The 16,995-nt window shown below is 38.5% G+C and overlaps 1 protein-coding gene across 1 annotated transcript in view; it reads right to left on the reverse strand.

Annotated features, from left to right (window-relative positions):
- Positions 1 to 16,995, reverse strand: part of CPA6 (carboxypeptidase A6) — a 164,134-nt gene that overhangs the window by 62,801 nt on the left and 84,338 nt on the right. Inside the window, exons 2-3 of the mRNA XM_089654280.1 lie at positions 14,404 to 14,479; positions 3,504 to 3,628 (exon numbers count right to left, since the gene is read on the reverse strand). Of these exons, the coding sequence (XP_089510406.1) occupies positions 3,504 to 3,628; positions 14,404 to 14,479 (201 nt within the window). The remainder of the gene's footprint in view (positions 1 to 3,503; positions 3,629 to 14,403; positions 14,480 to 16,995) is intronic.

The following is a 16,995-nucleotide window of genomic DNA, read 5'->3' on the forward strand; positions in this document are numbered from 1 at the left end:
GGGTTTTTTTGCCTTCCTCTGGATCAACTGTGGGTGTAGGATTATAACTTTTTTTTTTTCAATGGTTGAACTGAATGGACGTTTGTCTTTTTTCAGCCAGACTAACTATGTAATAAACTTCTTAGTGCCTCAAGCCTTACATTTAAAACTTTATCATTATTAGATTTTTTTTTAATCTGTCTCCCCAGCTTCTTTATATTACTTACATAATATTATTAATATTTTTATTTTCATTTTTATCTTTTTGCATTGTATTTGTATTAGGTTTATATGTAACTTTGAAATCTCAATAAAAAATATTCTACCAAAAGAATTGTTTAAGACACTCAGTGCTATTAGCATGTGTATGTACAAAAGATACAGAGCCTGTGGTTTTGTCATTTTAGGTGTCATGTCTTATCATATTCGTTGTTTATTTTTTCTTAAACTAAAGAAAAATTTTAAATATGAAGAAAGAACTGTAATGGCATAGACACCCATATCCCAGAGTACAATGATGCAGAGAGCAGCGCTGACATAATGACATTAGTGCTAGTTGCTTCCATACTGGCAAACAGTTAAATAGACCCATATGGAAGAAAAATATATTTGAAATATATTTAAAAAATATTCTTTATTGACATATATTTGAAATGCTACAATTTTGGTCATATTCACTATATTTCAAAATATATATATATTGCATGTTGAAATGCGTTTTTTTATATATTACAATATTATAAAAATTATTTTTAAAAATATATATTTTTTGAAATATGTTCTTCAGATTTTTTTAACATATAAGAAAGTAATTTTAACATATATTTGTACATATATTTGTAAATGCATTCCAAAAATGTAGATTTGTATTTTTAAAGATATACAGTATATTTGAAATGTATTTTTAAAAATAATTTTAATATATTTTGTAATAAAAACACATTTCAACATGCAGTATATATATATATATATATATATATATTTATTGAAATATATTGAATATGGCTAAAAGTGTAGCATTTCAAATATATGTCAATATATTTGGGAAGGATATTTTTAAAATATATTTCAAATATATTTTTCTTCCATGTGGGGACAGGTGAAATACATACTGCATATGTGGACTGTTTTATCCTCCAAAGAATTTGTAGTTTTGTTCATACAGTCGTGTGCTTTAGGAATCCTGCCAGACAGCACTGACAGTACCCGGACTTCTCTGCAGACTACAGTACAGGTTAGCACTACAGACTGTTCCAGGTAGGGGCGGACTGACAACTCATGGGGCGCCCGGGCAATAGGGGATCATGGGGCCCCTGTGTCCTTGCCCAACCTCAAAAAAGCCTATGAAAAAGGTACCAGGGACATCTCATGGGGCCCCCTACTGACCCCGGCCCTCGGGCAGTGCCTGAGTTTCCAAATGGTCAGTCCACCCCTGGCTCCAGGACCCACTCCAGCCTGTGATTGGATAGTAAAAGAGCAACAGCTAGCTGGTCTTTCCTCCAACAAGTTTATACAGGGTGTACCTAAAGGCTGGACGCATAGCCAAAATGCATATTGAGGAAAAAACATATTGTTAGTCCTATTTCCTATGTGTCCAGACTTTAGGGACACCCTGTAGAAAACCAACATTGATCCAGGTGAGTGTTATATAACAAACTCCGCTGCAAGCATCTGGATGCTGACTTAGCTTGTTGTAAGCCAATACATCAATAAAAAAGAAGAAAAGTACTACCACACTGTGGGCTATAGCAAAACATTTTCATTTGAAGATGGCAGCAGGCATACAGCTCTTCATTCTCACCATGTAAACAGTGTGTTCACTTAGTTAGACTGACAGCTCTGTGCACAGCAACAGCACAGTGATTAGCTCAGAATGTTGACTCTTCCTCACCCAGTTTGCTACAGTGCAGCAAATGACGTACCTGATAGCAACACAGATTTAACTTTCCTATACTAGTGCTATGAAAAAAAACATATTTAGTATTTGAATAAATGCATAGCCAAGTCAAAAAAATGTTTTCATATCTACATGCGGGTCAGTTTTAAATACCGTATTTTTCGCCGTATAAGACGCACCTGACCATAAGACGCACCTAGGTTTTAGAGGCAGAAAACAGGAAAAAAAAATTCTGAACTAATGGACTGCAGACACAGTACAGGAGATGACCAGAGACTGCGGACAGCACAGGGATGACCAGAAACTGCGGACACAGTACAGATGACTGCTGACCTTTGGGGAGGTGGGGAGCGGGTACCTGAATTTGACAGGTACCCGCTCTTACTTCCGCAGAGTTTGTTTGATCTTACCTGTTCCTCGATCCAGACGCGCGCTGTCTTCCCGGCTTCTGTAATGGCGCTCGGCATGACAGCCGGGTGCCCAGTGCGCATGAGCGAGAAGCACTTGCGCTTTGTGATTGGTCCGGCGGCTTCTGTGATCTGTCATGTGTCCCAGGTACCGCCTTACCATTCACAAAAAGCACCGCTTCTTGCGCATGCGCACTGGGCACCCGGCTGCCATGCCCAGTGCCCACACTACAGAAGCCGGGAAGACAGCACGCCGCTGGATAGAGGAACAGGTAAGGTCCCGCTGCAGAGCTGAGCGGCCGGCCCGGTATTCTGACACGGCCGCGGTGGAAATACCGGACCGGCCGCTCCATATTCGCCTTATAAGACGCACTGACATTTCCCCCCCAGTTTTGGGGAAGAAAAAGTGCGTCTTATACGGCGAAAAATATGGTATGTAGAAAGGGCTAGAAAGTTATAATAAAAACAGAGGAAAACCAAAATTACAATGGAAACACAACATTTGGCCTGGACTTTATGCGCATCAATGTAGACTGTTGTACACCACCACACATAGAAGAAAAATCTATTTGAAATATATTTTAAAAATATTCTTCCCAAATATATTGACATAAATTTGAAATGCTACAATTTTGTCCAAATTCAATATATTTCAAAAGATATTTCAATAAATATATATATATATATACTGTATATATATATATATATATATATATATATATATATATATATACACACTTATTGTTGAAATGTGTTTTTATATATTAAAAAATATATGAAAATATTTTTAAAAATATATATTTTTAAATATATGCTAAAGATTTTCTTAACATATAAAAAGTCATTTTAACATATATTTGTACGTATATTTGTAAATGCATTCCAAAAAGATTTGTATTTTATGTAGATTTGTATTTTTAAAGACATACAGTATATTTGGAATGTAGCTCTGAAAATATTTTACATATATTTTGTAATAAAAACGCATTTCAACATGCAGTATATAATATATATATATATTTCTTGAAATATATTTTGAAATATATTGACTATGGCCAAAATTGTAGCATTTCAAATATATGTCAATATATTTGGGAAGAATATTTTTAAAATATATTTTAAATATATTTTTCTTCCATATGGGACCTACCATACCAGTGGGGTAGATCAGAGGGGGTGAAATTGCTACACACATATAGTATGTTTTTAAAATTCCTTACTTGTATTCCATGTTGGCTTGTCGTAAGTAGGTAAGTAGGGCCTCAGAGCTCACGTTGGAAGCATGGACATCGGTTACCGTGTCTTTCCAGATGTTACTGATGCTGCTGGGTTGCCAGAGATCCACCTACAGTGCAGGAACTAACCTGTAAACCATGCATGTAATGTAGACAAGGGCTGATACTGATTGACATTTCTGCTATGAATTTAAATCAACACCTTTTTGTATCTAGCTTCAATTGTAACACAAATCGTAAATCACAATGTACCCTGGAGAGAGAGTCATACTGGGACTGCTGGTGTGTCCACGGCAAAACTCTGGAACAGTGTAAGTTACTCCATGGAAGCTGTTGGCCAAAGTCTTAAAGTGACACTAAACAGTATCCTTATTGTCCAAAAATAATCCATACGCATCCTTTACTTAGTGGCCTTATAATCTATTTTTCATGAAGTTGTTTCTGTCTGACTCTTTGTAATGCCCTCTTTAAGCTTCTGAACCTCTCTTTTTATCCTCATTTGGAGATTTGGAGGAATTTTCAGATATGGAGGAGGCTGAGAGCAACAGGGGGTACTTTTCTGAGTTAAAGCGGAGCTCCAGCCAAATGGTGAAGTTCCAATTTAAGCCTTTGTCCCCCACTCCCCATTAAGGATTGGCACCTTTGGGGAGTGGGGGGGCGCGGGTACCCGAATTTGACAGGCTTCCACTGCCTAGGTGATTGGAAGCGGAAGTTGTTCTCTTACCCTCCCTCCCTGTAGTCTTCTGATACACGTGACAGGTCCCAGAAGACTACGGGGCCATTCACAAAGCGCAGCGCTACTCGCGCATGCACAGTGGGCACCCGGCTGTGAAGCCGCAAACACAGCCAGGTGCCCACAATGAAGATGCCGGCACCAGGGAGAGAAGATGTCCAGTGAAACCAGCAGTTGTGAGGACACCGCTGGATTGAGGAACAAATAAGAAATTGAGGAAAAAATAATATTTTTTTTTCCCAGGTGGAATTCCACTTTCAGAATATATAATTGAATAGAATTTTCTTTTTTTTAGTGTTGTTTTAAACATTTTGTTTCGTGTATGTATTCTTTGTGAGGCAAACTTTTGTTAAGGCCTCTTTCACACGGGCGGTTGTTCTGCTGCTTGTAGATGCATATTTTTTTATTTTGAAATTCCAACACTCCTGGCACAGAGATCACTTGCGTTTGTACATTGCGTTTATCTGCGTTTACCTGCGTTTACATGCGGCTGGATTTAGCTGCGGTAGTAAATTCTTGCCTTTTGTAATGCAACTGCTTGCTTATTTTTTCTTTGTCCTGCGATTATATGCATTTATGTACAGATAGCTGCGGCACATTGCTCTTGGATGCAGTCAATTTTATTTTTCATAAAAGCGTGTGTTATGAAAACGTGTGTGAATGGAGCCATGGGGATGCATTGTCTGCATTTAGCTGCGGTAAGTAAGCTCCTCTAACCACAGCTAAAATCTGAAATCTAACTGCGAAATGTGAAAGGGGCCTTATTCTTCAAAAATAACAAAATTCTGGGTAAGAAAATCCTCAAGCATTTTGCTTGTTAGATTGCTGTATGTTCTGCCAATTTGACATTGATCTTCCACAACATACAGTATAGATATATAGGGGGTTGAGAAATGAATGACACAGTTAATGGTTGCAGTGCATTTTGCCCCCTCTATGCCTCATTTTTCTTTTGACCTCTTCCAACCCTTTTCTCCTACACCACTAAGCAGAAACAAGCTTTTCAAGCTCCGAGGTGACAGTGTGAGTATCCCGCTTACACTGACCCAAGTTTTGACCCTGACAACACAAGTAAAGATGTAAAATTATGCAGTAATAATGAGAACATTCTGGAAACATGCTGTTATCTTAGATTCAAGTGCTGACGGTTTTTCTTCAACACTTTCCATTCACTTCCAGTTGAAGACAAATCATTCCTTGTAATTAATGAATTCAGCTGCTTAGTACACAAACCTTTACAAGGATGCTCTAATTATACCTTTTTCCTTCACTGTTTGATATCGTTATGCCCAGTACAATTAGTACATGCTTTAAACTGTGAAACAAATCATATTGCTTACGCTGGTATAGTCAGAGGTGATCATTGTTCTAATAATCCAGGTTTGATCATTAGTCATGCTCTGTGATAATCACAGTGGTGCTGCAGGCCTCACGCTGAGCACCTTATCATTGCTGTTTCTGTTATATATATGTATGATTTAATAAAGGTGAGGCACCTGCAGAAAAGTATTAAAACTTATGTCTATTTATTTTTTCATATACCATGAATATAACTACGCCTATAGCAAAATCTGCAACTGCTTTTAGGCCAAGGTGCCTAGGTAGGGTTAGCATGTTTTGGTAGATGTGTACATGGTGTAAATGGATCGATAGTTATGAGCACCAAAATCTTGAAGCTGCTATGTTTAGTTTCAGGACTAGGAGGGTGCTACTGCTGGCGCACAGTGAATAGAGGTTTTGGGTAAAATAGTAAGTGTACTTTCAAACAAACAAACATGAATACACTCTTAAAATGTTACAGCATACAGCAACAGTTCAAATGTTTAAACAAATTTTGTCAATAACAAACAGTCTGAAAGTGGAACTAAATTGCATTTTAGTACCACAAACCAAAAATGCTACAGTATATAGTTCATTTTAATATTCAAAACAATGTCCTTTATCCATCCATGTCTCCAAGCTTTATTTTGCTGAGAAATCATTTTGAAAAAAAATCTCCTGCCATTTCTGGCAGTGGCCATCTTGAGTAAGGGAGTTTGATTCATGTAGCAGTTACTTCCTGAAATCCATCTGAACTTAGCTCAGGCATTGCCTGGGCTGAGAACCCTCCCTTCCCTCCTGAAGACTCCTGGGATGTATGACATCATTTGCCTAGGCATGGAAACCAGTAAGTAAATGAAGGAATGCAAACAAAAAAAGGTTAAAACAAGTAAATATGACATACTTTCCGATCTATTTACTAATGCTAGCAGCATAAGGATTGGAAATAGTCCATGTTGACTGTGAGAGTGAAGTTCTACTTTAAGCTCTAGTAAAAGGATTTTACCTAAGCTAGAATGATGTCATCAGTCTGCTGCAAGCAGTCGGGGGCATTCTGTAAGTCTCCTCTCCCTCAGTGTACAGACACTAATACTGTAACTTTGTAGTAAGTCACAAGATGAGAGACATCATGATTTACATGACTGTACCATCTCAAAAGCCAACATTTCAGTTTAGGAAGAATATGATGCCCATGGATTAGACCAAAACAAAGATGAAGTTGTCCTTCCGTTCCCTAACCCTAACTAACCTTGACCCCCACTCCCTAGGTGCATATCTACCTTTCTGTGATGGTTTCTGCTTCCTTTTGTGTTTACATTATCAGCCCAAAATGTTTTCTACCATCTTTTCTCTCTAGACTAAGGGATCCATAAGTGTTGGCTGTGATTTGTATGTGGGTACATCCCCTACCTGAATCTGATGACACCCTCAAAATACCATGGCACAGTAAAATAGACAATTTTAAATAATAAGCAACTTTATTTAGTTGTAACTGCATGCTAAAAATAAGAGAAATACTTCATGTGGAATCACAGTAATGACATCTGAGCATCAACAAATGGGATATAGCAATTCACTTTCAACTATCTAGATGAGCTAACTATAATATAAGATCCAAACTTGTCCTTTGCTGAGCTCATGTTGGGTCCCTGGACAACTGCACAGTATGAGAATTCTTTCCAAGGTGACAAGGTAGCAACTGCTCTACTGTTTCTTAAAGACAATATACACTAAAGAAGTAGCAGGTGTGCAGTTCCTTTAAGTTAAAGTGGTTCTAAAGGCTGAAGGTTTTTTACATGCATGCATTCTATGCATTAACCTCCCTAGCGGTATGATTATTTCAGATTTTTGGTGCTGAAAGCAGTACCATTTTTTTGCATGGAAATATGTATTTTTTTGTTATTGTAGGCCTGTAATTTAGGAATAACTCACTGAAATCTGTCCGAACAAGAGTCTAGTAAACATTTCGGATATGATAAAACTTGAAACACAAAATCATAAATTATAATTTAATAAATAATCATAAAAAATAATAATATAATACTAATAAATTTAATTCAATAATATAATCAAACCAAAAACACTGAAATATGAAATATAGCGCCAAGTTCGCACATCGCTGAGCAAAGTTGCAGAATCGTTTTCAGTGTCTGATGCCGAATTTCCCCACGAATCATTATCACTCAATTCTGCAAGTAGTTCTAATTTACTATCGCTGTTCTCTAGCTGGTCTAAAACTGCTTTTGACATAAAGGGGTTTATTTACTAAAGCTGGAGAGTCCAAAATCAGACTCCCTTCTGCATAGAAACCAATCAGCTTCCAGGTTTTATTGCCAAAGCTTCATTGAACAAGCTGAGGTTAGAAGCTGATTGGTTTCTATGCAGAAGGGAGTCTGATTTTGGACTCTCCAGCTTTAGTAAATAAACTCCAAAGGGACGCTTTTTGGACGCCATGGACTTTTCTAAGTTTCCAGGCAAAAAGAACAGTCAAAATGCAGGCAGGGGACAGGACAAAGCAGTGGGGACAAAATGTATGTGAAATGTTTTGAAACAACAATGTTTTACTATGTAATAATCATTTTTAAAAAAATTTCACATTTGCCGACGGTTCCGGCGCCCGTACGTCCCGACGTCACAGGGACCGGAACACGGAAGCCAAATGCCAGCATTGGCCGGAGGAGATGGCCGGTGAAGCTGCAGGGGACACATCGCGGGAGCGAAGGACAAGGTAAGCGCTGCAGGGACTCCCTATGCAACGCTGCATGATAAGCCCGAGTGTAGCTCGGGGTTACCGCTTTTGGTACTGAAACTTTACCCCGAGCTACACTCGGGAATACCGCTAGGGAGGTTAAGATAAAAAGCGTTCAGAGTGCAGCTCCCCCCCTCAGGCCTCTTAATACTTACTTGAGCCTGATCTCGATCCAGCCATTTGCACGAGAGCAGCTGCTCTCCGGGGTCACTTCCTCAGAGTCAGAGGGGGTGGGGCTAAGCCACGCTCTGTGTGTTTTCTCCCAAACAGTTTTTTAATTCTGCATACATTACTATAAAGCAGATGTCTGTACTAATTTTAGTATTTAGCTGCCAGTCTTTCCATCAGTGTTTTTGTGATATTACTTAGAATTAATCAGATGAATTCTGCAGAATAATCATGTGATAAACCACAGGTGTACCAAATTTTCAAACTAAAAAGACCCAAACAGACTGCTGGCAAAGCAACGTTTGTGTGAGCTTCATGGTAATCGAGGTTACTTCTCATAACAATGAGTTATAATTGTCTTTGCACCAAGTTTTCAGGAATAAAAGCGAAGATCAAAAGAGAAAAGGGGGTATGTAGCCTCTCCTGTTCTTTGACTTAGAGTCTTGGAAGGCATACATATCTTTAGAAATTACATCATCCCATTTATTTTTCAGGTCCTTGCTGGCCAACAAACAAGGAGGGTTTTTTCTTTGATATCTTGTCAAATTTTTGTTTTCAGAGCTAGGAAAGCTGTAGGAATTTCATCCACATATCACCCAGGTGTGGACATTCATTAGGTCTTGATAGGTTATCAGTATCTCCATTCTGTTGGTCTGGAATCCCAAAGGACAGATGAAAGCTGTTTTTTCATGATCCCATGCATTGGGATCTGGCAATTCTTTAGTCCAGAACACTGAAGCACCTACTACTTACCAAATGATCCAAGGCATCTGGTATCCTGGGGATAGTGCATTGGTCAGGAACAGTTCTTTGGTTCAAAATGTGGTGGTCAACACACATCCAAATCCATTCTTCTTTATAACAACAATTCGAGAAGCAAAATTACTTCTAGGCTCTCTATTTATTCCTGTGGCTTTTAGCAATTCAAGGTGTTTTCTTAGATCTTCTAAGTCCCCAAGTGCCACTTTCCTGGAGCACTCTCTGAAAAGATGATCTGTCAAATGTATGTAATGCTGAATGCTTTGAGGGCAGCCCATATCAAGTTTACATACAGATAAAAAAGTTCGTCTTGGTCAACAATATATTCAGGTGATAATAAGCATTGGTTTTTTTTGGGCAGGAGTTGGAATCCAGGCATACGGTGGAACAGAGAACTAAGGAAGTGCTTCCTTTTCAATTCACAGGCAATGTACTCAAGATTACATCATATTGTTAGCTGACCAAACTTCTGGTACTTTATAAACTGGCCAATCAATGTCTGGATACATTTACATTTAATCAATTGAAAACTGGAGTATTTTTCACACATTTTAACTTTAGCTCTCAAACAAGTGAAATGCCCAGCAGTGGATCCACAAAATAACTTACAGTTAGCAAGCACACATGTGCACACATCTATTTTCAGTCTTCTCTTATTGTAGGGCACAGGATATAAGCTTAACACTGGGTTGTGGTTTGAGGATTTCTGAGTTAATCAGATTTCAGCATTCTTTGGAAAAAAATCAATATTTTGTTTCTAATACAATAGCAGTATCTGGAGGAGTCAAAAAGGCTTCTGTTGAAGCCACAACAGTTTGGTATTTCTTCACTGCTGCCCCTGCCACCAATTTAAATCCTTGGGTCCTCCCAAGTGGAAGCACGTTTTATAGTCCCACAAACTTTTGGTGATATTTGACTGAGCCTGGGCTAAGGTAGCAAATGTCTCTGAGTTTGCTATATTGGGTAGGCCCCATTTAAGTAATTTATTTACTCAGTTGTTAAGATTGTTTTGCTTTGGGAGTCTTTTCCCCCTTGGTTCAGTTCAGCTCTTATAAATTTATTTGACATTTATTGTAAGACAGGAGAGGATGTACTCCACTGTGCGAAGGGTAAGCTAAGATGTACATACCTATGCCCCTTGTCACTTATCTCTATTGCCCCATGGCAGCTTTGCGAATGATTTGATGGCATAGCTATCGATAATTTTCATTAGTACTTTATAATCATCACCTGGTTGGTTTTAAGGCTGATTGTTGTCTTTATTTCTATGTACCCGCTGTATACAACCTGTGAGGTGATACCATCCCTCCTTTTATGGTTGGATGCCACAAACTGGGCCACTTGCAGGCTGAAGGCCTTTATATTGTTTTTTTTATTTTCTGTATCGTATGTAAACTTTCAATAAACATTATTGGAAAAGTAAATATCCAATGCTAGGTCTATACAAATAACACATTCTGAACGTACTGTATATACCAGTAATTAAGTGCTAAATGTTGCCTTTTAAAATACATTTCTTATTCGCCTTTCACTTTATATCAGAAAGAAAATCAATCCTGCAGAAACTATTTGTATATTAAAGAAATTCAACAGAATGTTTTTTTAAGGCATGAGAAGGGTACAGAAAATGTAAAATACATTAAAGCTGAACTCTGGGAAAAGTAAAAGTCCTCCCTTGCAGTGGGGTTGTGCATTGCAAGGGTTAACTGCTTGATTGGTGGGATCGGGAAAAGCAGTCTTACTTACCTGATTCTCTGCTCCCACAGGCTCCTCTTTGTTCCTAGACCAGTCCCCTTAGCCTCTTCTCCCCTGTATTCTGATGATCTAAGGCCGCCTGACATAATCTAGGTCAAAGCAAAGACCATAGTCCTTCACCAGAGGTGAGAACGCCAAGGAATTGCACACTGCCAGAGAGGAGGGGAGCGCCATTTGCCAGAGAGCAGAAGGTCAGGTAAGTAAAGTTAAGTAAAGGTGCTCCCATTGTCCCCTAGAGTAAAGGAAAAGTTAACTCTTGTAATGTGCATGCAGCTGCAAGGGAGAACTTTTAGTTTTTCTGGTTTTCAGTTTTAAAGCAGAGTTCCAGTTGATTTAAAACACATAAATTCAGCAGCTACAAAAACTGTAGCTGCTGACTTTTAAAATACAGACACTTACCTGTCCCACGATCCAGCGGTGTCCTCACCATCTTCAGTGTGGGCACGCAGCTGTGACAGCTTGTGGTTTCACATCCGGGTGCCCACTGAGCATGCGCGAGTACCACTGCGCTTTGTGAATGGTCCTGTAGTCTTCTGGGACTTCTCACATGTCTGCTTCCGGTTGCCTTAGGCAATTGCAGTGGAAGTGGGAGCGGGTACCTGTCAAATTCAAGTACCCGCTCCCCAAGGGTGCCAGTCCTTAAGAGGGAGCGGGGGACAATGCATTAAAGCAACTTCAGAACTTTTTATAATACAGAAATATTTCAGGTTCAGAAGAAATACTTCCACATATTTGTGAGTACTGACTATTTTACACAGCACAGATGCGGGTCGACATTCAAATAAATGCAGTTTATATAAAATACTGTATGTAACCTAATTCTTCTCACAGTATAAAGACAAGGGACAAAGAACAGAAAATGTCATAGCCAGATGTAAGACGTTAATTGGAGCGCTATGGCTCCAGGCAGTGTATCAAAATACTATTTGTGCTAAAAATGAACACAGCTCTCTAGGCTTGCTCAGTTCTCTACCTTGTCTCTATAAAAATAACAACAAATAGAATTAGGAATTTTAATAAATGAGACAAACCACATCAGATGAGTAATCCACAAATTTTAAATTTATTCATGATAATTTGAAGCTCTGGAAATGAAAGTTATAAAGGCATATTTATGACCCTTTCACCTCTAGAATAAGATTTAAGGTAAACCTTTGCAGCTTTAAATTTATGTACGCAATCCAATAGAGCAACATCAATCTTTTTTTAAAATCAGATTTTATTTAAAGACATAGTTTTACCATAGGCATTGTAACATGGAGACAAACTGTCATGCAGGACAGAAACACTATGAAAAAAGAAACAAAAAACTAGGTAAAGCACTGAACACAAGGAATACCATTTGTATACAAAAATATCTCTCATATACAGTTAGGTCTATATATATTTGGACACAGGCAAAATTTTAGTTTTTTTCAGGTATTTACCAAAACATATTCAAGCTATAGATATAAAATGGATATGGGCTGCAAGTGCACACTCTCAGGTTTAATTTGAGGGTATGTACATCCAAATTGGAGGAAGGGTTTAGGAATTACAGTTCTTAAGAATAGCCATCCCCCCTTTTTCAAGGGACCAAAAGTAATTGGACAAATGAATATAATAAGGAATAAAATGTTCATTTGTAATATTTGGTTGAGAATCATTTACTGGCAATGACTGATTGAAGTCTGGAACCCATGGATATGACCAAAGACTGGGTTTCCTCCTGTCTGATGCTTTACCAGGCTCTAACTGCAGCTTTATTCAGTTGTTCTTTGTTTGTGGGGCTTTTTGTCTTTAGTTTTGCCTTCAGCAAGTGAAATTCATGCTCAGTTGGACTGAGATCAGATGATTGACTCGGCCATTGCAGAATATTCCACTTCTTTTCCTTCAAAAGCTCCTGGGTTGCTATATGATTAACAAGGCAGCAGTGGTGAGCTCATGATTAACTGTTCACATGTTTCTACCTGGAGTGGCCTCTCTGCGCTTATTTGTTTGAGTTTTCATCTGCATAAACAGCCACTGTCTCCTCCTGCAATCCCCTTTGAAATCCAATCACTGCTGGGGTCTTTTTTAATAGGGCCACCAAGGGTTTTATGCAGCATCAATCTTTACAGATGTTTGTCATCTTGGATCAGCAGTTAAAAGTTATATATTAAAGTACACGTGCTTTATTTGAAAAATGATATTTTGATAAAGTATTTCTAAACTCAAGAGAAAAAAATGGATATATTGTAGCTTACCAGACCTTAGCAGTGAAAGCTGCATTACATTTCTATTATCAGGCTAGGTACATTTTCTTTATCCAGTGACTCTTTAACTTCCTGTGTACTGAACTGTGTACTAAATCTCAAGCAATGTTCTTCTGTGAACTACAAAACAACTCCCTTTGTATGTAACTGAGATGAGGACAAAAGAGGGTGCTCTGTAGTCCTGTTGTAGGCAAGGGCAGTTAAGTCTGCCACTAGGTAGCTCTGTTCCCATTATAGTATTGTAAAGGGAAAGTTGTAATTCAGTGTTAGCTTCCCTTTTAGAAAAAATCCCTCCTCTAGTGATGTAACGGTTGGAGTGGGCAGAGCCCAGGGTAGATGGGTCATGGAAGTGAGATACCCCAGAGCTGCTAGTTTCCTGCAGAGCTGACCAAAAGGGTCCTTTGCAGGGCTGAAGTCCCAGGCGAGGTGGTACAGAACATGGAACAAATTGCTGTCATCTCCCTGTCTCCCTTGACCTTCTCCTACAACTAATACAACTGCTTTCAGCCAGGACTTCAACAGTGCTCAACTAACAGATCAGCTAGATTTCCTCAGTGTGAATAGCTCTAATTTTGGGGTATCCTGCTAAATTCCCCTTCCCTATCCCCAGTTCTACAATAAAACTCCAAAAGCAAACATGCTCTAGACTGGTTATTGAAGACAACGAGCGAAAGAGTGTATGTAGCTGGCTGTTGAAAATACTTTGTGCCTCGCTGTGGGGTGAACAAGGGAGAAACCTGGGCAATAATACAAGCGGCTCCTTCGGGCGTAGCGCTACACATATGTCACTTACCTTTAAATAATACTAATCCAAATTAGCAGTTCATTGAATAGACATACTTTTTAAACAAATGTTTGTTTATGATTTTCTTTTAAAGTAGAATTTAGAAGACAAACGACCATCTGCACCACAGCATGCCCGGTTGCATCTGGCTATGCAGAGTCCAGTAAGGAGTACAAATTACACAAAGCACTAAAGTATACTAAAGAATACAATGAATAGGCATACTTAGCTATTTATGGCATAAGAACAGTATTAAAGAAAAGGAAATACAGAACAACAAGAAAATTCAATAACAGTACAGATTGACAGATTTAATGAAAAGCCTGTTTTGGGTAGACCTACTTCTTAATCACTAAAAATTAAAATTAAGCTGACTTACTTACCTGAAGCTGTTGGTACATGTTCTTTAATTCATCAGCCTCGCTATCATTCTTCGGAATAATTCTTATTACTTTGTCTCTGTTAATTAGAAAACAAAATAGCATGAGGAATAAACATTTTGCTATAAGTAAAAAAATTTAAATACAGTATATCGCAGTGATATTGTTTTATTGCTTCTATATATCCTTCAATTGACAGGTAATATCACTTACTACATATAATATGGGAATGGAGCAAAGCAAATCATTACCTTGATCTTGTTACGAAGGTCACTGTAGACTGGAATCAGCAAAGTAAAACAGGCTACAGATTACAATCCATAACTTGTTTCAATAGCTAACAATATTAAAATACAGTTTCCAATTCTATGTCCACACCTGGCCTCAAGAGGAGGAATATATAAAATATTAAATATATAGACATGGGCCAGCTGACATAATGTCCCTTTTCCAGACATAATCATGCCACATGGCCAGAATTCAATATTGCTGTATTGGTAACATTCTTATACACTGTTGTTTCTATCTTTTAGTGGATCTATATTCAAATGTTAACTTAAAGCTGAACACCAGCCTTACCTTCGATCCTGTACAGTTATTCAGCCCCCCCATACTGAAATCCCTTACTCTGATTTTACTGTATACTTTGAGCTCCTCACAGTGTGCACTAAAACCTGCAGCAAGTCAGACAAAATCGTCTCCATTCCTGGTTGATGAACATGCAGCATTATCTAACTCTTTCCTCTCCAGCCTTAATGTCCCTGGCCCATCCTTTTCATTATTTAGATTTCAGTTCTTTCAACAATGGAGGCATAACAGTGGGTCACTTCATGCGACAGTCTGCATGCAAATGCAGCCTATTTAGAAATGGCCATTCTTCCAGACTGACATCCACATATGAAGGTATTTTGAAGGCATTTTGATGCAAGCAGAGCCAGCCCACTGCTTGCATCAGAACTGATTACTTAAGCAGGGTGCTGTGACATTTTTAAGGAGCTATGGCCCTCCCACCAGCCACAATCTGCCTGCATTGCATAAAGAGCACAGAGACCTAGTGATGCCATTACTCAGCCTAAAATAATGTTCGTAATAAAAACAAAACAATAAAATGAAATGTGACTTTAAATAAATAATGATTTAAATATTTCATTAGGATGTTGATAAGTTGGGAAGGAACAAGTGAAATGTGAATTAAAAAAAAAAATATTGTAAACATTTCAGTAGGATGTTGATAAGTTTGGAAAGGAGGGACAAGGGAAGGAAAAATATATTAGCAGATTAAATGTCAGCTGTAACTGAACTCTGATACCTGTGCTTAAAAAAAGGACTAGTCACCAATATTGCATGTAGTCTCCTGGAGCTGATCTTTCCTTATAGCAGTTTTACCAAGCCTTGCTCTGCACTGTGTCCCTGTGTGGAGGAGGCTAGCTTTATACCTCTTAACTTTTTAAGATGGGAATGTGGGACACCTATTAGCAAACATATGTAGGCTTAAGACACCCCCCGCTATGCCACCTTAAAGGAGAATTATACAAAAAAATAGACTAAACTCACAAGTGCTTGTTTTTACCAATGCTTTTCCTTTACACTGGCTTTTGTATTTTACAAATGCAGCAATTTAGAAACTGGATGAAAGGTTTAGAACTGGGAAACACTTTTTAAAAGATAAATAGGTAATTTTATATACAACTATATAGATCAGACCAAAATGAGGGACAAATGAGGAGGAAAGAGGGACAGAGGGACTTTGTTCCAAATCAGGGACAGTCCCTTGAAATCAGGGATAGTTGGGAGGTATGTATCTTGGTTAGAGGCAGGGCTTTGCTTCCTTATCTCAGATCCTCCATTAAAATCAACAGTGAACAGCACAGTAGTTACATTACCAAATCTCACTCCAAATCTCCATAGACAAGCTGTGCCTTACAGCTCACACTACAAATATATAACTATGGGGTTATGGACTAGGCATCCTCACCCAGGTAATGCACAGTTTCAACACAGGTCACAAGACTCAATGCCTGCACCTTTTTAAACAAGATCTCCAAAGAAGTCAGTATGACCTTTGATTCTTCCCTTTGTGTTTTGATCCTATGACTAAATGACTAGGCTTCTTATTGTGTGAGCAGAACTGGAGTGCTCTCTACAAGGTGGCAGCATTAGGCAGGGCATAGATGATGTGTTTTTCTTTCCTCCAACCACAGTCAGTGTTGATGGAGGGATTCCCTCCTGCTGAGCTATTGTGTTCTCCCAGGGACATGGAGAGCTGTCCCTGCCAGCAGAACACAGTGATTATTGCTACCGGCTATAGCTGCTGGCAATAATCGGCTGTAAAAATCCAACATGCTGGTTGTACCAAAATCATACAACAGTCAAACTGGGTACAATCAGCCTGCCCATAGATGGTCCGAATCTCGACAGTCCCTGCTGAACTGGCCAAGATTTAAATCAATTATGGCTGGTTTTATCCTCCTGCTCTCAAACAAGAACTGGAGAGCACGTCATTTTTTAAAATCTTTGTCACTCTCGCCCACTTTTGTATGGAAGGATAGAAGAGAAGTATAGAAGTACCAAGACAAGAGGAATATTATGTACAGA

The sequence above is a fragment of the Staurois parvus genome, unplaced genomic scaffold, assembly GCF_062004578.1.
Source record: "Staurois parvus isolate SC_StPar_1 unplaced genomic scaffold, SC_StPar_1.0 ptg000748l, whole genome shotgun sequence".
NCBI lineage: Eukaryota > Metazoa > Chordata > Amphibia > Anura > Ranidae > Staurois > Staurois parvus.